Here is a 24,361-nt window from a genome sequence, read left to right as displayed (position 1 = left end):
AGGAACCATGGATATTAATTCGATAACATGGAATAATTGTTATGAGCAATTACATTTGAACAATTGCCAGGGAGGTCTTGAATTATTAATCCCGATGGCTGCCTCTTGCAATTCACCGGAATTGAGTTCTCCACTAAACTGTCTGCCGAAACATCTACGACGGCCCAGACTCCTGCACCAAGCTGCTGGCAGAACCTTAAGAAATAGAATTCTCTAAGTGGACCAAGCGGTGAGAGAACATGGAGCTCCATATACATCTGTTATGACATTCAGTATTTCTAATTAGATTCTACCTTATGCATCGATAAAGAAATATGTATAATTCGCTTCACAAATAAAATATTTTAGAGACCATTACTAAGCTTTAGAAAAGTAAAAATATTTAAATTTCTAATTCAAAGCTAAAGCGTTTTTAATCTAAATTCCTGGACTTAAATAATGAGAAAATACTTGATTTTCCAATTCAAAGCTAAAATGTTTTTAATCTAATATCCTTGAATTAAATAATGAGGCCTAATCTGATTAGGTATTTTAGAGCACTTCACTTCCCTCTGTAACAATACTCAGATCTGAATAAAAGATTAACATACCAGTTGGAGTTTGCCGTTCATGGTACCCCCTACACCATCGCATAAGACCTCCAAGGTCGTGGCACTGGAAACAATTGACGCGAACATTTCCGAATAACGGTTCTGAATTGTATACGAAAGTTCAGTTAGTTAGTTCAACAGTGTGTACAGTAGCAGTAGTTAGAAATCGATCAAGTAGGCAAGAAGATGAAATGGTGTTGTCACAATCGATGGTTGTTTTCTTACATACCGAATTCATAAGTATCTCCACCAGATCCATGCTATTGATAAGCACAGTGCCAGCATCTCTGCTTCCCTCGGTTCCGTATCCCATCTGTTTCTGACCAATGACCCTTGGGAATTGGCGAAAATATTCGTCATGGTTCAGCGTTTCCTTTATCCCATCGTGAGGACTTTTGATCCAGAAAGGCTGTTGCAGTCGAGCAATTCTGATGAGTTGATCCATGGATGCCACAGCAAGTTCTTTTGCTGAGGATTTGTCGATCCCACTTGGACTTCCGTGTCGGTCTGCAACATCGACAGTGGAAAGGCCGTCCAGGGAATTCAAAGCGGGATTTACAAGATTGATGACACCAGCACTACCAGTTGCCAGACTCAGAGAAGTATCGTGTACAGGAGAAAGTGATGCTCCAGGCAGATTTTCTACAATCGCAGTAACTCTCTGCAACTGCACAATCGGAAAAAGAAACATACAATTATTTTTGTCAAAAAATAATATTCTATAACCCACCAGCACAGTATAATTATTTTAAGAATTTAATGTTGGATAGAACGCTTCCATGAATGTCAAATTGGGCCACTTACAAACCAAAAATCAACACCACGGTCTTTCAATCATATAGTTAGTAATTACAAATCGTTAAAAACGGTCATAAACATATAGCCCACTTCCCACAAGAAAAATCACAATTCCAAAACCAGTTGGGAGAAGGCGGTTTTCCACAATCTCTGAGTTTTCTGCTTACCAATTCGTGCATTAGCAGGATTAATTTCATTTCAGCAGAAAGAAAAACAAATAATTACTACTGAAAGGAAGAACTAAATGACAAATATAAGTTTAAAAATCCTAGCTTAACTTCAAACCAATACCCTGAAACAAAAAATAAGAGTTTGCTTAGTTTTAATAAATGTATGAAACCGTTTCGAACATGAAATGCATCGATTTCATTTGGAAAATTCCCTTCAATATTAATTTCTCAGAGTTAAAGCTAAACTATGTTTAAATGGCAGTGGAAGCAAACCTCATGTTTTAATCTGATGTTCTCCAACCGCAGTTCTTGGTCTTCCAAAGACTTCTCCGTGAGCGTCGCAGGTCCTCCACAATGGCAACAGCTACAGTTCGTCATTGCTTCTTTCATTAAACGATTTTCCATTACAAGTCTTTCATGCTCCTCCCTCAAAGTTGCATTTTCGTGACGCTCTTGTTTAGCCTAACCAATCCAAGAGTTAGCAGATGAGTATCAGGTAAATGAAGTAGAAAGGCAAATAATTCTTAATGACATTGTGCAGACAAAATTGGAAAAATGCATACCTTAACCTGAGTGCGACGATTTTGAAACCAAAACCTTATTTGGCTAGGCGTAACCTGCACCTTTTTGCTAAGTTGTACACGTTGATTTTCGTTAGGATGGGGACATTCCTTGAAAAACCTGTACACAACAAACACAAATGAACTTTATTCGGAAGACTAGCTAGGAAACGAAGCAAAGCAAGAGTAATTTCATAACAAACATAAAACACAAAATTATATTTATCAAGGAAACCATGTAAAACAAGAGTAGTTTGATGACTTACGCCTCCAATTCCTGTAGCTGTTCCGGAGTATGCCTGTGATAAAGCTTCCTTGTTTCACGTTGACTGCTATTTTGATGATCCCCTGGTGGGCTCCTCATCACATCGTCGCTGTCCGACTTACTATCATACTCACCATCTACTTTGGTCTTCCCAAGCTCTCTCCTCATCTCACCTTTTGAATCACCTCCACTTTTCTGTCAAAGATGCCCATCTTAACTATTATAAAAATACCCCTATAGCATCTCTGCCCTATTGATAACACACTAATTCAAGACTTCTACTCTCATTACAATTCAAAATTTCAGGACATACCAGCTTCAAAGAAAGCTCTGGAGTGGAGTTTCCCTTGGCCATATATGTATGTTCAGTATCTGTTAAGGACAATCAACCACTGCATCATTAGACATGTCATTGGATGAAATACCAGAAAATGGTATTTTATCTCAACTTATTATATTAATATCACAGCACCAACCATAGCCAAGCTACCAAAACTAAATGTCATTGCTTGACAACCAAAATCGATGCTGTGTGTGTCGCACAATCTGTTAGTTCCATTTTCATGTCATCTACCAATTGCAAGAAGAAAGGCCACCAAACTAAGTTCAGAACTGAATTCAGACTGTATTAAGTTCGGAGAACATTTAAATTCATTAAACAAATATTTAAATTAAGCAAATATCGTCGCTTTTTTATTATTTTCTTTTCATAATATTATAAAGATTTTTTATTAAAAATACAATATTCGTAAGAACATGATTATAACTTACTAGATCTGTGATTCAAAGCTCCAAAAAAAACCAGTTTTTTCACTACATCACTACCTATCTTCATTAAGGAAGCTCAGTTTATCCAAGAATTCACTTTAAACATGTTAAACACACATGGACAGCAAAGACTAGGAAAGATAAATCAGTGAGTCTATTTTTTATTAACATCAGATATACATTTATAGTACAATATGTGACTCTTGGGTTTCAGATCCCAAGGTCTCTTGGACTGCTTTTGTCCATTCGACTTCCACACTAACCCAATTAAGATTAGGTGTCCAACAAAACAAAAACATTTAAGCTAACTCTATTATTCTATCTCCTGTTCCTTTCTCTTTCATAATATTCATAAAATTTTCTTAGTCAAAAAACAGTATTCCTATTTAAAAAATAAATAAAAATATAAAACTCATTAGATCTAAGAGCCAGAACGCCAATTTTTTTTACATCACTGAAGTTCAGACCATCCAAAGATTCACTTTAATCAAAAGCTACATAAAAGTCATTTGATCTCTCATTCAAACAACCAACTTTTTTCACCTATCCTCACTAAAAATATTCAGACTAACCAAAAAAAAATTATTTTACAGAAAAACAACCTAAAAGTCATCTGACCATTGATACAGAGAGCCAAACATCCAGCTTTTTTCACTCCATTACCATCTATCTTAACTAAGCGAGTTCACTTTAAACAAAAACAATATAAAACTCATTTGATCTCTGATTAAAACAACAAACAACCAGCTTTTATTTTCTACATCACTGCCTTTTTTTACTAACAAAACTCAGACTACCCAATGATTGTCTGGATGGTTAAAAGTGGCGGGAATTCAGATAAAAAAATTCAAAAAATCTTGTAAATGCAGTGTTTGAATCATGTTTTTATGATGGAAATTATAGATTCAGCATCATAAAAAATGTCTAAAACACTTAAAATTGTGAATTTTAACACTTTTTATTTAGATTTATAAAAATCCCTCACTAATTTTTTCAAAATATAACGAAAATTTCCATAACTAACATTAAAAAAAAGCATCATTTTAGATTAAAAACATATAAAAATAACTATATGAATATTTTAACAATAACTCAAAATCAATGGCTTCAAGTACTTACAAAGGAATTGGGTTTATTGGTTTTGAGACTTTAACTATAAAGATGTTTTAATTCTATTAAAAAAATATAAATTTTAAAATGAAAATGATTTAAATTAAATCAATACAAATAATTTACTTTTTATCATTTTCTTTTTCATAATATTCATAAAGTTTCTTTATTTAAAAAATCAATATCTTTATATTTTATAAAAACAATATAAAACTCAGTTAATCCTTAATATAAAAAGCCAAACAACCAGCATTTTTACCCCAGTCACTACCAATATTCACTAAGAAAGCTCAGGCTACCCGACCATTCACCATCAACCCTGGGTATCCATAATCTCGCGCCCCATTCACAACAACACTGGAACAGAAGATTCTTGAGGAGGCTTTTGCACTTTCTGTCCGATTGGACAGCCTCACAGGTTTTATAAGTATGAGCTGGGTTACATAGAGCAAATGGACTTTATATAAATATATATTTATTGGGTATTGTTGTTTATCTATAAGTAGTTATAAGAATATTTTAACCTATTTAGACAGTTAATTGAGCTTATTGGTTTTGATATTTTTATAAAGCAATTGTTTATTTTAAGCATATATTTCACTTGTTTTCACTTTGATCGTTAAGTAAGTTAATTTTATTTTATTTTTAAAGAGAATATATTCATGATGTAATAAAATCTATTACAAAAATGTTAACTAATCACGTCACACAACTTAAATCGATTACTTATATTTTATTAAATATTTGTATGTGACTTTAGTTGCAATTTCTTTTACAATTTTATAATATAATGCATTATATACCAAATGATTATTAAACTATTAAAAATCAGATTGTATGTATGTGCCGTTTTAAAGTATACTATATTATTTTCCGTATTAATAATAAGAAATTTTATGTGTAAATATTAATGTAATTATTATCATTAAAAAAATTTTATATATCTAAATAATAATATTAAAAAAACCATAAAACTTTCTAATTTACTCAAAATATAAATAACATTGAATAAACAAAATTTCATAATAATAAAATTGAAAAATTAATTCAAAATAAAAATGATATAAATAACATTGAATAAACAAAATTTCATAATAATAAAATTGAAAAATTAATTCAAAATAAAAATGGGAAGATTGTGACTCCAAAATCATGTTATGCCTTTCTCATTAAGGACCAAAAAAAAACATGAAAATCCCTTATTGTCGTGGAAGAAATTGTGAAAACCAAAATGTGTTGCAATAGCTTGTCTCCTCCAATGATGTATTTTGGGAAACGTTGTTCCAACTAGAGACAATCTAAACCAACAAGGGATTATAAGGTTGATTTGGTTTCCCTTATGTAGAAGTCTAATGAATAGTTAGACACTTCTTCCTTCTCTCTCATTTTGCACTAGTTGTGTGGTCATTTGTTATAATCTATCTAGGTATAACAATTCAATGGCAAGGTGGTTCCTATTTGCATGCATGGGAGAATTGGGGCAACTTTGCGAACCCAAAGAAAAATAATTGTTTTCCCTTGCTAATCTCTCGAGGAATATGGCTTGGGGGGGACATAGATGTTTTCCAAGACAAGGCATCTATTTCAAACAAGGTGTTGCACAATCCTTAGTCACCTTCTCTATGATTTTTTATTTAAACTCTCTTCTTTCTAACATCTCTAAGAAATCCATTCATTATTCTTTTCCATAGGCTTATTTCCATGACTCCTCTCTTGTTGGGGAGCATGTGGAGGCAGGGTTGTTCTCTTTATTTAGCCTCTCTTCTTCCTACACTTAACATCTCTAAGAAATCCATTCATTATTCTTTTCCCTAGGTTTATTTTCATGACTCCTCTCTTGTTGGGGAGCATGTGGAGGCACGGTTGTTCTGCACTTGTCACAAAATCATTCTTTCATGCTGATAAGTGGATTGGGACAGGGAACAAATAAATTTTCTGAGCTTATGAGTCTAAAAATTATTAGCTTGTTTGCTACTAAAAAGAAAGTTAGATAAATTCAAATTTTTTGGGACATAGAAAATGTTATAAATTGGTTCAACAATCCGTACATGCAACATGCACACACTCTACCCCATGTTAGAAATAAATTTATTAAAGCAAATTTTTATACTATTACTTATTGAATGATGAAGAGCATGCATACTTCCACCTACCCTACATAGAGTGCATACTTCCACATACCCTACATAGACGGCATGCATAGTGGACAATAATCTATGATACTTCTGGGATATGTATGGATGTATATATATGTTTGGATACTGTCCTAACTCCTGTAGATTTGTTTATCAGCCATGAGCGGTTGCTCTTTTAGTGCAACACATGAGAATTCATAATGTAATTTTCATTTTTAAGGTAGGGTAATATTTTTTTTGTTTAGGAGAGAAAGAAAGATTGTTAAACATTTAAATCAATTCATTACAATGAGTTTGTTAACTTAAACAACATTGAAATTGATTCAAATTAAATAAAAAATATTTAATTTAAATCAATATAAGGAGTTCGGTAAACTTCAATTTAATCTAATTATTATTATTATTTAAAAAAATAAAACACAAAAGAAAAAATAGAAAGTTTATAAAATATTTAAATTGGCTTAAAAGATAAATAAAATCTAAGGTCCTAAAGTTTACAATAATAGCAGAGGACCTTCCTTTTGAGGAAAAGAATATGGCGACAGTTTCAAATACCCAGGGTTCCATCCTTTTGAGGAAAAGAATATGGCTACAGTTTCAAATACCTGGGGTTCCATTTAAAGCCAACTCATATAGAAATCAAGACTAGTTCTGACTGGTGGATAAAATTGGGAACATGATTAAATGCTGGAATTACAAATGGTTATCATGAGAAAGAAGGCTAGTTTTGATCAAATCTATCATTATGGAAATCCCTGTCTATTGGTTGACAGTAATATGGGTGCCCAAAAGAATTCTTGCAAGAGTAAGAAAAGCATGTAGTAGATTTTTGTGGGTGCTATAGCTCAAAAGAGGATCCTGTCCTCCATTGGGTGGCATGGGAGAAAGTGGGAAGACCGAAGGATTGGGGAGGGTAGGGTATAAAATACCTCACATATTTTGGCTAATCTCTAGCAACAAAATTTGGATGGAGGCTCCTAACAAAGGAAAATATGAAGATGTTGGTGGTAAGAATAACATACATTGATCTAACTCCAACGAATGAGTGGATTAGAAAGTCAGACAAGAAAAATTTGCAAGAGTTTGTGGTATGGAAGGAAAGTATGGACTCAATTAAGAAAATTGTGCAAGGGCTCTCCTAGAAGGTGGGTAACGAAGAGCAAGTAAGAGTTGGGCAAGACCCATGGGTGGGCTGTAACGAAGGGTTTTCCCTCTCTCCAAGCATCATCGACCACTTGAAATCAAGAGGGGAGTTTAATTTGAGTCAAATAAAAGGTTGGGCACTCAACAATCTAGCAACAAGCATGGTTATCCGAAGGAGATTTACACCTTGACCCATAATCAGAGGAGGAATGACATAATTTTACCAAGGAACTTCATAGATCGAAGGGTTCATTCTCTCACTAGTAGTTACTCTCCAAAGTATGGTTATAACTATCTTATGTCCAAGAAGGGATGGGAAAATATGGAGTGGTGGGCAAAACCTATCTTGAAACTAAAATGTCCAACCAAAAAAAGAATGTTTTTCTGGTGTATACTAAGGAATAAGGTTCCAACATGGGACAATCTCTAGAAGAGATCCAAGATGGGACTGGGTTGGTTCTCTTTGTGCGGGAAAGATGAAGAATAAAATCAACATTTATTTCTGAAGTGTCCTTTCAATAGAGTTGTATGACTCGAGACTTTGATGTTGTTAAACAAATCCCAGATATGGAACAGAGAAAATATTAGGTAGTTGTGGCAAAAATGGTGGATGGAACCTTGAGAAATTTACCTCTAATAATAGCATGGGGCACTTGGTTGGCCCAGAACAAGAGAATTTTCAAGGATCAGAACCCATCTCATGAACACATTGTGATTGAATGTGCTGCCATCTATGAAAGTATACCTATACCAATCTCGAAATCAAATGTTAGGGGGAATAGGGAGGAACATATTAGGGGAAATATCCCTTAGGCTTATTTCAATGGGGCCTCTGATCAATGGAATATTTGTGGGGTAGGAATTCTAATTCATATTAATTCTCATAGGTGCTTGAAAGCCTCAGTGAGGCTAGAAGCAAGAACACACAACTATGCTGAACTACAAACCTTAAAACTTCTTCTTTGCTGGTTTACATAGCAGGGACTAAGATCAGTTTAGATTTTCGGTGACTCTTAGAATGTCATCAAATGGTTTAATTGAGAGTACAAATGTCAAAACTATATGTTATCTCCTTTGTCAAAAGAAGCCTTAAATCTTAAACAACATTTTATTTCTATTACTGTGTGCCATATTTACGAGGAACAGAACTCAGTAGCAGGCCTCTTATCTAAGCAGGGTTTGCAACATGTTATCAACAACTTGTGCATAAAAGAAATAGAAAATGAAGTGATCCGTGTGTCGAATCATCCTCCCTTTGTGCCTTAAAGTACATAACAGTGCTAGCCCATGCTTTTAGGCTTTTGTATTTTGTTTGATTACAATTACAGTTTTATGTTTTATACAGTTTGTCTACAAGTTTATGCAAACTATCATACCTGTTTATGATTTTATGCAGACTATCATACCTATTTATGATTTTTTGTTCTAAAATAGTGGAAACAACATCAATTGTCACTTTTTCCTCTTTAGGTTGTTTTCCTCATAAGAGGAGGCCCATGAATTCGAATGAGTGCTCAATTTTTGCATACCTTGAGATGGAAAAGTATTTGTTCTTCCTTACCCACTCAACTTAACACTCTATGTTTAGATGATAAACATACAATCTATAGAATGCTTAAATGCATATATTATGTAACATTTTATAGCTTTAATAGAAATTTTAATTTTTTCTTTGGAAAAAAAGAAAGAAATTAAAAATTATAAAACATTCAAGTCAAATAAAAAATATAAATATAAATATAAATTTTTGTAACGAAAAAATGTGATTCATTATTAAAGAAAAATTCTTCTAGATAAATCACATAAGGTTTTAGGAGCATGCATTTCAAACCCCTACTGAGGTTCATCACCAGGAAAAAGATGAACCTGAGTAAGAGTTCGAAACGAGGTTCATCACCATGAAAAAGATGAACCTAAGTAAGAATTCCGAACGAATCGATCCTAAAACTTGATGTAATTTCTTGAGAAGAGATCGCAACAAGTTTTAGGAGCATGCATTTTGAACCCCTATTGAGGTTCATCACCAGGAAAAAGATAAACCTGAGTAATTGTTCAAAACGAGGTTCATCACTAGGAAAAAGATGAACTTGAGTAATAGTTCAGAATGAATCCATCCCAAAACTTGATGTGATTTATTAAGAAGAGTTACGCTTTAGTGAAAAAAGTTAAAAATATAGACTCAAAATAAATGTAAAATCAAAAAATGTAATTCATTTAAGAAAAAAAATTACATTAAATCAATACAATGGAATTCAAAAGTCTAAATATAATATAATTATTATTAATAATTAAAAAATATCAATAATGAAATGTTCATAAAATCAATAAATTGATTCACATCATAGGTAAAAGTAAAATTATTACATTTTATAATAATAAACATGGAAAGAGCTAACAACAACATACATGGAAATTAAAGAGCCCAAAGAAGAACTAATGGCCTAGCATGTACAACTATTAGATTCGGAGGTTCCTACTTGGGTAGAGGTTTGAATTCCTTGGTTAGAGCTTGAAGAAACCAATACGTCTTAGGAGTGTCCATAGTTTGAAGAAACCAATCTCTCCACACAGTGGACCTTTCTTGACGCCTTAAATACTTACTCGAAAGGTTCTATTATGATGTAACCAAAGTATGGATGAGATTCTCCTTCTCTGCAAGGGATTTCACCTAATTATAGATGGTCATCTAAATCCCTTAGAAACAACTCTGCTGAAAAACCACAACAAGCATCACTAAGGAGGCCTAGATGAGCGAAATGAAACCATATAATTCTTATGACTCAACCATTATTAATATGTACAGTTTTTTTTTTTTTAATCTAGAATAATTGGTAACGAGATGCACAGTTTTTTTTTTAATCTAGGGTAATCGGTAACTGGTGAGAGCTATCCTGAATAGCCCCCAGGATCAAATCCAACTGGCTGCCACTATAAGCCTAGGCTAGGTGCCACTATTCTTATGACTGAACCATTATTAATATGCACAGTTTTTTTTTTAATCTAGGATAATCGGTAACTGGTGAGAGTTATCGTGAACAAGCCCTAGTGAGAGTTATAGTGAACATTAATATGCACAGTTTTTTTTTTAATCTAGGATAATCGGTAACTGGTGAGAGTTATCGTGAACAAGCCCTAGTGAGAGTTATCGTGAACAGGCCCTAGTGAGAGTTATCATGAACACGCCGAGGCCCTGGTGAGAGTTATCGTGAACAAGCCCTAGTGAGAGTTATCGTGAACAGGCCCTAGTGAGAGTTATCATGAACACGCCCAGGCCCTAGTGAGAGTTATCGTGAACAGGCCCTAGTCAGAGTTATCATGAACACGCCCAGGATCAAATCCAACTGGGTGCCACTATAAACCTAGGCTAGGTGCCACTATTCTTATGACTCAACCATTATTAATATTGATAGTTACCGATTCACCATGTGGTTAAAAAAAATATGCACAGTTTTTTTTTTATCTAGGATAATCCGTAACTGGTGAGAGTTATACTGAACAGGCCCAGGATCAAATCCAACTGGCTGCCACTATAAACCTAGGCTAGGTGCAACAGCTTATCTGAACAGGCCCAGGATCAAATCCAACTGGCTGCCACTATAAACCTAGGCTAGGTGCAACATCGTGCAAGCTGCACACAATAGCAATTAACTTATGCCTCAACAAGAGCCATCCACTAGTAATTAACTTATACCTCAACAAGAGCCATCCACTCCCGGTAGCCTTCTTTTCTAGCCAAGACACAACAGCCCATATACTCAATGAGATTTGAACCTCCATCTCATGGATTTCACACAAAAAAACTTACCCTTAAACCCCATATCACTATATAATATGCACAGTTTTTACTATCATGCATATCAGGACTCTAAGAACCACTTTTGATTTCTAAAATAAGCATGGTTAGCTATACTCTTGAACCATCTGAAAACCGTTTCTACTCTCATGCATATCATGACCCTGAGAACCACTTTTGACTTCTAAAATAAGCATGGTTAACTATATTCTTGAACCATCTGAAAGCCACTTTTGTTTTCTGTAATAGGCATGGTTAGCTATATCCTTGAACCGCTTAGATATTATTCCTGACTGCTTTTCATACGTGATTTCCTTTTAGAAAAAACTTGAATTGAACTATATATATATACTTTAAATTATAAATAAAGAAAGAAAGAAATTGAAAATGTTAACCCAAATGGAAAATTTGTAAAACATTTAAATTTGTTTCGGATAAATTCAGTAAAACAAATTTACATTCTCTTTCGTAATATTCATAAAATTTTCTTAAAACAGTGTTAAACTATTTTTTCTTAAAACAGTGTAGAACTTACCTGATCTGGGGTTCAAACAGCGGAAGGGCGAACTTCTTTCACCACCTCGCAGTCAATCTTCGCTAAAGATGCTCGGACGACCAAACCTCTGATCCCCGGTTCAAACAGCGGAAAAACGAACTCCCTTCACCACCTCGCAGTCAATCTTCGCTAAAGATGCTCGGACGACCAAACCTTCGCTAAGGAAGATCGCCGAACCCAACAGTTCGCAAAATATGGCAGGTGATTCTTAAGTAAGCGTCTGCACTTTTTGTTCGGATGGGTAAGCCTCACAGGTATTTATATGTGTGAGCCGCGTTCCATAGCGGCCTAGGTTATTAAAAAATATATATTTTTAAAATTTGATATTGTTATTTACGAAGAGGTAGTTTTAAAGAGTTTATTTACAATTAAAGGTTAATAATGTTTTGCATGTGTTTAGGCGGTTATGGAATATTTTTTTTGAATAAATTGAATTTGAATCATTTTGTTAATATGACGTGTAATACTCTTTGTTCATTATCAAAGTTGAAATTTTGTTCATACTGGCGAGTTTTTTTTTTTTAAATCTAAAAATAAAAAAAATTAAATAACTATATAAAATATTTAAATAATATCGTTTTATAAAAAAACCCTGCAAATAAATTAGATCCCTCTGAGCTCATGTTAGATAGCTGTTTAAGATGGATCTATGCTAGTTTAATTATTTTAGGGTTTGAAGTTTTTGTTCCCAAATTTTTTTAGGCCAAGTAACAATTTTTTGTTACTTAAAATGTATTTTTGACTTGCAAGTATGGATTGACTACGTGAACACCTTGAGCACTAGGATTGCAGAGAGTTCACAACTCAAACTTTGAATTTCAATGAATCCTTCCCCGATTTTGGGAAAATTTAACTGAAAAGTATATGAGAATACTTATCACAAGTAGAGTCCCGATGTTTTCAATTAATTACCTCAACTCCAATACTTATCACAAGTAGACCAAATTGGTGTATGAGAATACTTATCACAAGTAGACTCCCGAGGTTTTGAATTAATTACCTCAACTCTAATACTTATCACAAGTAGATTCGCGACGTTTTCAATTAATTATTATTATTATTATTATCTAATTTTAAAGTAAAGCGACGTTTTCAATTAATAATTATTATGATTATTATCCAACTTTAAAGTAACGCCAAGCAAGACACCAAATTGGTGTATGAGAATACTTATCACAAGTAGACTCCCCAGGTTTTGAATTAATTACCTCAACTCCAATACTTATCACAAGTAGACCAAATTGGTGTATGAGAATACATATCACAAGTAGATTCCCCGGGTTTTGAATTAATTACCTCAACTCCAATACTTACCACAAGTAGACCCCCATCTTTGTGGGAAGGGACCCACCTCAACTACAATAATTATCACAAGTAGACTCCCCAAGTTTTGAATTAATTACGCCAATACTTATCACCAGTAGACTCCCCGGCTTTTGAATTAATTACTTCAATACTTATCACAAGTAGACCCCATGCTTGTGGGACAAGGGACCCACCTCAACTCCAATACTTATCAGACCAACCATCATACATACTCTGCCCCCTCTGGTTTTGAACATGTGACCTCTCAAGAGGAAACACATGCTCTTAATCATTAGGCCCACTCAAGCTGTATAATCTCTTGATTCTTAATAGAGTTAATTTTATTTTAAATTGCCTATTTAAAAAATAATATTACAATATTATTGATCCCAGAGGTGCTTCTAGCCCAGTATGGCAGAGATGTTGTAATCTAATACTTAACATTTTGACTATGTCAAATTAAAGGGGGAAATTATACCAAACTAGATCCATCTCTTTTCACTCTAAAATGTTTATTAGATATTTGGTCCCGCTTAATACTTATTAGATATGGAGTTAAAATCGATGTACGCAAGTTTATTTCTTCAATAAAATTTATTTCAAAAATTGTAATACCCTATTTTTTGTAATAACAATTTAAATTAATCACTTATACCTTATTTAATTGGCATCCTTATTCAATTTCTTTTCCAAATTACTTTCCCAACTAAGTTAATTGAAAATTTTATTAATTTATTAAAGTCAGATTAATTATTAATATTTTAATAAATAATTATATTTATATTAGAATTTAGTAATATTTTGAAAGTTAGTTAGATTGTTTATAAATAAGTAAACCACATCTCGTCAATAGAATGACTTTTTCGTTTTTTACTAAATTTGGTGGAATGACTTTTTCATTTTTTACTAAATTTGGTGGAAATTTTTGGAAATATTGGTTATAGCTATTAAGTTTCAAAAGTTTTGGTGTTGGGTTTTTGAGTGAGCTAGATCCATTTGGACCATTGAAAAAAATTCAAAAACTAATAATTTTAGATTAAAGAAAAAATTAAAAAAATCATTTTTTACTTGTTTAGACAAGTTTGATAGTTGATATAAATATTTTTAAAAAATAATTATTCTAGGCATAGTCTAAAAGTTTGATAGTTGATATAAATATTTTTAAAAAATAATTATTCTAGGCATAGTCTAATTTATAAGAGAAATGACTTTTTTCACGATATTTTTTCTGGCTAATTTTAATCAAAATCGGACAAAGATTTTTAAAAACTTGAGTTTGAATTGTTTAATCTACATAATTTGGGAGTTAAATATATTTTTTAATTTTATTAAATCATTTTTATTTAAATTAACTCTTACTATAGTAGGTATATTTGGTTGAGTTGTTGAGATACTTTCTCAACATCCAATCTTCTTGTTTTGGAATTAGTTGGATCTCACTAGCACCATTAATATGTTATGTATCTGTGTGATTTGTAGAGTCTAATAGAATTTTTCCTTTGTGTGTGCATCTTTAGGTTTTTCTACTTGGTATTAGAGTTCCTAGCTCTGGGTTTACTCCTCACAGAGGGCCCAGGTAGATATCAAAGAAGTTTGAAACTATGAGGTGACCAAACTCTTTAATTTCTAGCTAAGAGACAAAGCTTTAATTATAGCAGTGTGAATTAGTAGGAAACATGGAATATTTATAATGGAGAGTGGAGTGAAGCGATGATAATCGTTCCATAGTAAAGTTGTAAGAAGCAACAGGTTTTTGTGGATCGCTCAACATGTTCTGCAATTGCTTCAACAACATACTTGGCCAGTCAACTTGACCTATGGTTCATAATGCACTGTTTAGACTCCATTGAATTACACAAAGCATCTCCACTAGCCTCTGCTCTTTCGGTGTCGTCCTTATCATATTGCAGCATACCACTGTTTAGTGACCATGCGTTCATGTCTTATGGAACCATGTACTAATAGTTACACCAATTCATAGGGAGACATTCTCTATGAGATTGCAACATGATACTATTGAGGCAAGAGCACTAGCTTTCAAAGAAAGGATAAATGCCTTGACTTTTTTTATCGAGAAATTTTGGTTTATCTATTATAAAACCATTGGGAATTGTTGACACCTAATCATTAGGATTGGGTGAGCAATTGTAAATAATATAAATAGTAAATAATGGAAAATGAAGAGCCATCGGGAGGTGAAGCCTAGGAGTCACTCCCTCCTCTATATAACCATGAGTAATCTTAATGAATAAACATAATTCATTTGAGGAGTTACCTCCTGACATGTCATGGTATCAAAGCGAGTCTCTATTTTTAGTTTTTTTCTCCTATGAACTCCCTCTTTTCTCTTCTCTCTATCAACTTCAATTGGACAGACCGTCCTCCACATTCAATGCACAATTGAATGATCTCTATAATTATTGCAAAGATTTAAGAGTTAACCTTTTGTTGAATCACTCTCATAGAAGCTTTGCATTTGCGTGGTGTGGAAGTGTTGGAACATTGGTTAAAATATTGTGGAGAGGATTTGCAAACAGTTGGTGAGACCGTTGAAGATGGTGAGCTTCATAAAAACCTAGAGGTGTTGCATTGGATGGTAAGATTGCAATATTTATTCTGCATTGAAGGTGTTTCGTAAGTCCTTTTTTCACGAATGGAATCCATTAACATTGAATAAGTTTGATGGTTGATGGAATATATCGTGAATGCATAAACCTTTTTGATAGTGTACATAGTGGTATATAACATCGCCTCTCCTTTGGTTGTTGCATCATTCATACCTCTCCCAAATTCCAGTTTTTATAATCCATGTTATGTAACTCTCCCTCCAAACTGGAAGCGTGGTCCTTGGTAACTTCTCGGTTGTGAAAATTTCCATTACATGGTATATCCTCATCGTCACCTCCCCATACTGGTTTCATATATACTATGTCTTGTGTGCCATAAGGTATCAACCGCCATACCACACTCCACAAACATCCCCAATCTAATTACCATACCACTAGTTGCCTTCTCCCATCGTGCCTCTTTCTTAGTCATATGCTCCAGAATACCTCCAAACTGCCTCCTCCAATATCACACAACTAATACCTCCTCCCACACAGCTAATACCACCTCCCCTCAAAACACATCGGTCATATGTTGACTTCTCCATATAAACGACCTCTCCACAATGCCACCCATCCTCCTTGCATCCACCTGTTGTAAATACTTTACTGTGTGCTGTCGTTGAATAATGCAGGTATCCAATCCAACTCTTGGTTTTAATACATTGTGTTGTTAATACTTTATGACATTGAATAATATAGGTATCCAAATCATGGGGCCTGAACCCTCCCCTCACATAAGCCCTCCCCCATACTCCCTTCCCCATATACACTCTCCCTATATACACCCTCCCAATATACACCTCCCACAAATAATACCTCTATTTTAATATATCATAGTGCATTTTTTCCACATATTATGAGAAGAGGTGCAATTTCTTATAGTTTATTGGTAGTAGACGTACTTTTTTTTGACAGTACACATATTTTAAAATGCATTCATTGATATCTGTTGTGGGAGTGGTTCTCACCGAGAAGGATAACTATCTTGAGTGGTCTCGAAAGCTCAAACACACTCACATTTTCAATGAGTTGTGGAAAGGAGTTTGTGTAGGGGAAGGAGATAATGAACGTGCAAAGCCTACCTCAGACAAGGAATTATCCATTTGGGAAAACAAGAACAAAAAGGCTTATGCATTGATTGCAGCGTCTGTAAATGAAGAGGTGAGTCACCATATTTCACAATTTGCAAATGCTTTTGAAGCCTTACATAAGTGGAATGAAGTCTATGACTCGCACTCTGAACTTGAATTTGTCCAATTAATGATTAAATTGCTCAGTCTTGAATTAAAAGATGATGATCCTCTTGCTTTGGCATTAGAAGTAAGATCTATTATGCACAATATCAAAGTCACTAATGTTGAACTATGCATTCCTCTTACAATGTTTGTCAAGGCACTTTATCCCACTTATTCAAATTATATTGAGTCATTGCAAGAAAATGGAAACCTCAAAGAGATTACCTTTGACTCCCTTGTTAAAAAAAGTTGTTGAGAGAGAGAAGGATTTTTTGAAAAGATAGCTCCTTAATATTCTGAAGAAGTTGTATGTCTTGCACATAGAAAGAAGGACCATGCTCAAGATTCTTCTAGAGAAAGAGGTGGTCAAAGAGGAAGAAGAAGAAGAAATTCCAAAGGCAAGGGGGGCAGACACTCTCAAGGAGAAAAATATGATCTTCATTGCATATGTTGCAGTAAAGATGGATCACATGATGCATCCACATGTAAGTTACCTTGGGACAAAATTGAGCAGGAAAGAAATCAAGCCAAAGGTAAAACCAATGACAAAGAGAAAGTTAAAGCACCTGAATCCACTCACTATGTTGTGGAACATTGTAATATTGGAGTAACCGAAGACTTGTTTAATGCTTCACTTGCTTCTTGGAAAAATGATTGGTTGCTTGATTCAGGAGAAACTTTCCACCTAACTTTTAGAAGAGATTTTCTTGAAGAATTTACTGACAATGTTGATGGAGTAGTATACTTTGCAGAGAAATTAAAACTCAAGCCATCATGGTTTGGCACAATCAGGCTTAAATTTCTTGGTCTTCCGGACTTTCTTCTAAATGATGTTTTATATCTCCCACAACTGAGGAGAAACTTGTTTTCCTTGGTCCACATCTTCTAGCAAGGAAACTCCATTCATATGTTTGATGGCAAGGTTGAGGTGAGAAAATCATCAGACCACTCACTTTTCATGACGGGGATAGAAGAAGAAAGACTTTTGAAGCTGCAAGGTAGCTCTTCTCATGCACAAAATTTCTCATACAATTCTCATTACGATGAAGGTACATTTCCATCAAGTATTTTATGGCATGCTATATTTGGACACTTGAACTATGAAAACCTTCGCTTGTTGAAGAAAAATGGTGTTACTAGTTTTCCTACAATTCCTAGGAAACTTAAGCAATGTGATGCTTTTATTCTAGGAAAGCATAGCAAACCATCTTTTCATGATTCACATTCTAGAGCACATATAAAACTTGAACTCATTCATTTATATTTATGTTGTCCAATGCCTATTCCTTCTACAAATGGAAATAAATATATGATGACATTTATTGGTGACTACACTAGAATGTGTTGGGTTTATTTACTTAAGAACAAATCTGATGCTCTTCAAACATTCAAGAAATTTCATACATGGATTGAAACTGATGCACAATCTCATCTTGGCTCTATTCACACTAATAATGGAAAAGAATACACTTCAAATGAATTTGAAAACTACCTTCGCTAGCATGGGATCAAACATCAAATAATTGTGCATTGTAATACCCAATAGAACGAAATAGCTGAAAAAATGAATAGGAAAATCTTAAATATGGTACGTTCCATGATGTTTTTCAAGAATGTAAAATTGATGTTTTGGGCTGATGCAGTTCTATGTGTTGTATATGTAAAGAATAGATGTCCATCTAATGCTATTAGAAACAAGACTCCTTATGAAATGTGGTATGGCCACATTCCTTTGGTAAAGCATCTCAGGGTCTTCGATTCCACCTATTATGCCTTGATACCAAAGGTAAAAAGAAACAAACTTGGTGTAAGGAGTCGTAAGTGTATCTTCTTGGGGTATTCAAATGCCTCCCAAGCATATCGTCTCTATGATGAATTTAATAAGAATTTTGTTGTATCTAGAGATGTAATCTTCCTTGAATCTTCTAAAGATGACAATGTTTTTGAGCAACAACTTGATCCCTTGGATAGATTCAGTCATGAAAAATCATTTGCTGAATTTCATAATTGAAGGGGGAATTCCTATATTAGATCATTCTGTGGAATCTTCTTCTGAAGCACTCTCTCCCCCACATGAAGCTCCAACCACTGATGATACTTTGATTGATGTGATTGACAGAATTGGGAGACTAAATATTGATTTAGTCCCAAATTAGTTAACTGAGCAGCCTGTACCATCTGAGAAAGGTCTCCCAACATAGATAACAAAGACACTTGAAAGTGTTCATCCTTATGAGGTTGGAAAGACAGGAACAAGAAATTCAACCAGGCAAAATGAAGGTGATGTAGATGATTCAGATTCACTCGTTGATATGGATGTTTCTTATTATTGTGAACTGAATTTGGCTACAGATTTTGAACCAACTTCCTTCAAAGAAGTCACTTCTCATGATGAATGGAAAAAAGCGATGCAAAAGGAGTAAGATGCCTTGATAAAGAATGGCACTTGGAAGTTGGTTGATCCTCCATTGGGAACCAAACCAATTGGCTGCAAGTGGGTCTACAAGAACAAGTATAAATTTGATGGCTCACTTGACAAGAACAAACCTAGGTTTGTGGAAAAAGGTTTTTCACAGAAGGAAAGGGTCGATTATGAGGAGACTTTTTCCCCCATAGCGAAATGGGCTACCATCCAGACACTCTTTGCCTTGGCAGCTCAAAACGATTGGAAATTCCATCAAATGGATGTAAAAAATGCTTTCTTGAATGGAGATCTAAAAGAAAATGTTTTTTTGTCCCAACTAGAAGGATTTGTTGTGAAGAGATGTGAACATAAAGTATGTAAACTTGTGAAATCCATGTATGGCCTCAAGCAAGCACCGCAATCCTAGTATGAAAAGTTAATTGAGTATCTTCTGAAACTCAACTTCAAACATTATGATATTGATGATTCAACTTTTTTTGTCAAGAAAGTTGTCAAAACAATTGTATATCTTGTGGTATATGCAGATGATATTTTTATGATAGGGAACCATGTGAGATACATTTCATCCATAAATAAGGAATTGATGAACAGTTTTGAAATGATTGACTTGAGCTATGTTCACTACTATATTGGTATTGAAGTAACTCAACATCTGAAGCATATATTCCTCTCTCAAAATAAGTACATTGGAGATCTGTTAAACAATTTTGGCATGGCTGAGTGCAATCCTTCGACTTCTCCAATGGAACATAACTTAAAGCTCACAAACATTGAAGGAAAAGAATTTAAGAAAGCAAAAAGGTATAGACAACTTGTAGGAAGTCTCAACTACCTGACTACTACCAGATTAGATATTTCATTTGTTGTTGAAATCCTATCCAGTTTTATGAAAAATCCTTGTGAGGGACATTGGCCTGCTGCAAAAATAGTTCTAAAACACTTGAAGGGAACCTGAGACTTTGGACTCAATACACATAGGTGGGCGACTTTAGATTGATTGTATACTCTAATTCAGACTTCGATAGAGAAAAATAAACCAGGGTATCTAATTTAGCTTATGCTATGAGTCTTGGATCAGGAGTTGTCTCCTGGAGATCACACAAACAATTAGTTCCAACAGATTCCACAATAGAGGTAGAATATGTGGCAGCTATTGATGCAACTAAATAAATTGTGCAGCTCTAGAAAATTTTGGAATATTTGCATGTAAAACAAGTACATTCAACTCCACTCATGATTGAAAACACCTCTCCAATAAAGTTGGACAAGAGCCCAAAGTTCCATGATCGAACAAAGAACATCAATACAAAATACCATTTGATTTGACATCATGTTGAGGCCAAGACAATCCATCTACACCATTGGTCCAGTAATGAGTAGATTGCAAACATCTTCACTAAAGTGCTTGGAAGAGAAAAGTTTGGAAGATTCAGAATGATGCTTGGACTCACCAACATCCCTTAAGATTAAGGCGGGGAATGTTGACACATAATCATTGGGATTGGTGAACATTTGTAAATAATGTAAATAGTAAATAATGGAAAATGAAGAGTCATCGGGAGCTGAAGCCCAATAGTCACTCCCTCCTGTATATAACCATGAGTAATCTTAATGAATAAATATAATTCAGTTGAGGAGTTACCTCCTGGCCTCTCTGGAATCGCCTACTATAGCATCTCCATCTTAATTGGGATGCTAGTGGTAGAAAGCATGTGTCCAATTTTTAATTTATCGGATCACGTCATCAAAACTAGCTTCACGAAATGCTGAATATTTGGGTTATGGTTTAATAAAGTTGGTTATGAGGCCTTCCAAATTTGGTCCATCACTAATAGTAATGTAAACAGGGGAAGATGGATCGATCATTGGCGTACACTCCCCATTCACTATGTTGTAGGCAACATTTGATACACGTTTCTGTAAAACCAATTGTCTGATCACTCTCCAAATTTTTTACGTCAGATTAAAACAAGAAGCAATCGACCTTATAAATAATTTGAAATTTTGGAATACTTTAGAACTTACATATGAGTAGGTCACTTCTCCCAAGAATATTTACAATGAATCATTTGTTGAGTGACACATTATGATCTCAACCGTTTTTTCTCTTTCATTCAACCATGAAGTGGACCTAGTCATTAGACCTGTTAGCCGAGGAGTGGAGCCAGTTGTGAGATCTCACAAGTGTCGTAAGAAGTAGGGCTCGGGTAATGATTTTGTAGTAACTATTTTTTAAAATATGGAGGAGAAATTCAATGGGTCAAACATCTATACCTGGAAGGTTAAATTCCAAAATAATTTAATGCATAAACCTTTATGGAGTTTAGTAAAAGGAAAAGAACCAACACCCCAAGATCCAAAAAAAATAGCTGGTTGGCTGAAAACAGAAGAGAAAGCTAAATATTTTATAGGCTTCTCTTTGTCAGACTCACAACTTCATCTTATAGACCTAGAAAAATCTTCTGCACAAATATGGGAAAAGTTAAGCCAAATATTTGGGGAAAAGGTTGTGAATGAAAAATTCACCTTGAAATTATAGTTATTGAAATTTAAGATGCATGCGGAGATATCATTGTATACACATATAAATTATTTAAAATCACTCATAATATAGTTTTAAAACTGGAACGAAAATAGATGAAGATGCTAAGGCTATTCTGTTAAACAATTTACCTTCCAATTATGATAGTGCTATTTTTGCCCTAAGTCAAATTTCTTCCAAATCCTTAGATGAAATGGTAGAAACTCGCTTAGCAGAAAAAAAAAAGAAAATAAAAATAGGTGATGCAGAGAACAACTCACAACATGAGATGGCGCTATTCTCTGGGGACAAGGTCCATAAAAACAAGAATTCATTGAAATGTTTTTATTGCCAAAAACATGGACACACAACATTGAGTTGTATGAACCATGAAAAAGATATCTTAAATGGAAAGTTTAAAGACTCAGCTAACATAGCTACTTTTGAAGACTTGCCAGAAGAAAATTTTGAGGACTTCTGGTATTATGATAATGATGATGAGTTAATGCAGATCCTCTCATACTCTTTTAAGATGCCAGTGATGTATGTTGTAAGTTATATTTGGTGCAAAACCAATTAATGAATAATTTTGCATAATTTGAATTAGTTTTTCTTGGCATTTGGAAACCTTTGAACACATCGCTAGTTTGGTTGTGTTTACACTATTATGGTTTGTTGTTTGTGGCACTCAAAAACCCCTGAGCAATGGCTACAAGTAACAATATGAGATCCATGTGTGTGAAACGGGTCAAGTTTTTTAATCAATTTTTTAACACACTCACTATTCAGACTGTCTTCCTAGCAACTGATGTATAGTCGAAAGTGGAATATCTGAGAGATGGTGATTGGTCCATGGGATGGTTCGTTACTTGACAACTCTTAACGTGGAAGCCCTGATGAGGCGAGTTGTCAATATTGTTGATATTTCAAAGTTCATCAATGATGGTCTGAGGAAAGCATGTGTTAAATGGATTTCAAGTGACAACTCAAAGTAGTGGATGAAGAAAGAGCAGTGTTCATGGGATTCCATAATGGACGTGAGTGTTGATGAAGATCAGTGAGACAAAGACCAATTATATTGTTGTAATATGTGTTATTTATATATGTGGTTTAATTAATAATGTAAGTGTTAAAGGGGGGACTTGAAACTAACTCTTACAATAATAGGTAGATTTGGTTGAGATAATTCCTCAAAAACCAATCTTCTTGTTTTGGAATCAATTGGATCTCACTAGCACCATAAATATGTGATGTATCTATGTGATGTGTAGAGTGTAATAGAACTTTTCTTTTGTGTGTGCATCTCTATTTTTATATTTTTTTTATTTCCAAATATATAACATATATGATTTAAAAATAATATAAATATATTTTTAAATATAAATTAATATTTTGAATTAAATATCATAATAAATAATTCAAATAAAAGTCAAATATAATTTCAGCCCTTAGGGTTAACTAAATTAATCATCTCACTAATACTTTTTTAAGGCAAACATCATTTTAAATTAATTAAATAATTTTTACATATATATTTTTTGAAAATTAATTAAATAATTTTTACATATATATTTTTTGAAAAGGCAAACATCATTTTAAATTATTTAAATAAAATTTACATATGTGATTAAAAAATGATTGATATACAAAAATTTGAATAAATGAATGTTTTTTCCACTTCATAACTATTTAAAAAAGATAATTACAAAATAAAACAAGGTCACATAGCTAGTGTTCCCTACCGCTTAGTTTAATTTAGCTACTAATTGATTTTGTATTGCTATGATGTGATTAGTTTTGGTTAAATGTAATTAGAACACTAGGACCCTCCCATGTCGATCAACCTGAGCAACAAAGAATCATTCTAACACATTGCATAGAAATCAAAACCTACATGTTAAATGCATAGCTAAGAATCATTATAACTTGTTGCATATAAATAGAAGCCTCCACGTTAATTGCGTATCTAGGAATACTTACATTTGGTAAGCACAAATTGCCTTCTCGATGTGAAGAACTATGTATTTATCAACCATATGAGTACAAAATATATTTAGTTAAGTCAGCATATGTTTGATCATTTTATTTTTCTATAATTTTTGTATTTTCCTTAATATGATTTGTAGGTGACGCATCAAATCTGCATCTACACCCACAGTATGCATATAAAATGCATGTCATATACATGTCCCAGGAACTTTAATACTTTTGCCCAGTAAAACCTTCTTAAACCAAGGTTTAATGCCCTTAATTAAATGCTTAAGCGGAAACGTTTGACTTAACTATCCAAAGTTTGAACTTTAATAACCCTTTGAGTGGAACCTTATACAAACCTTTATAATCTTAGGTTAATTCATGTTACCTGCACATATTAACCA

The 24,361-nt window shown here is 33.7% G+C and overlaps 1 protein-coding gene across 1 annotated transcript; it reads right to left on the bottom strand.

Moving 5' to 3' along the window:
• Positions 1–14: 14 nt before the first annotated feature.
• Positions 15–12,101, bottom strand: LOC149186618 (homeobox-leucine zipper protein ROC2-like). Its single transcript, XM_089409399.1, has 8 exons — positions 11,868–12,101; positions 2,697–2,755; positions 2,385–2,578; positions 2,122–2,239; positions 1,832–2,020; positions 820–1,257; positions 591–692; positions 15–257 (listed from the first exon to the last, which is right to left on the bottom strand). The coding sequence occupies exons 2-8, from the start codon at positions 2,736–2,738 to the stop codon at positions 15–17; spliced, it is 1,326 nt and encodes a 441-aa protein (XP_089265525.1). The 5' UTR covers positions 2,739–2,755; positions 11,868–12,101.
• Positions 12,102–24,361: the final 12,260 nt, after the last annotated feature.

This window comes from Pinus tabuliformis, chromosome 3_1, assembly GCF_031772625.1.
Source record: "Pinus tabuliformis cultivar Carrire ecotype Pingquan chromosome 3_1, CPIR1, whole genome shotgun sequence".
NCBI classification, from domain to species: Eukaryota; Viridiplantae; Streptophyta; class Pinopsida; order Pinales; family Pinaceae; genus Pinus; species Pinus tabuliformis.
The sequence above is the reverse complement of the archived record's forward strand: the minus strand, read 5'-3'. Positions and strand labels throughout refer to the sequence as shown.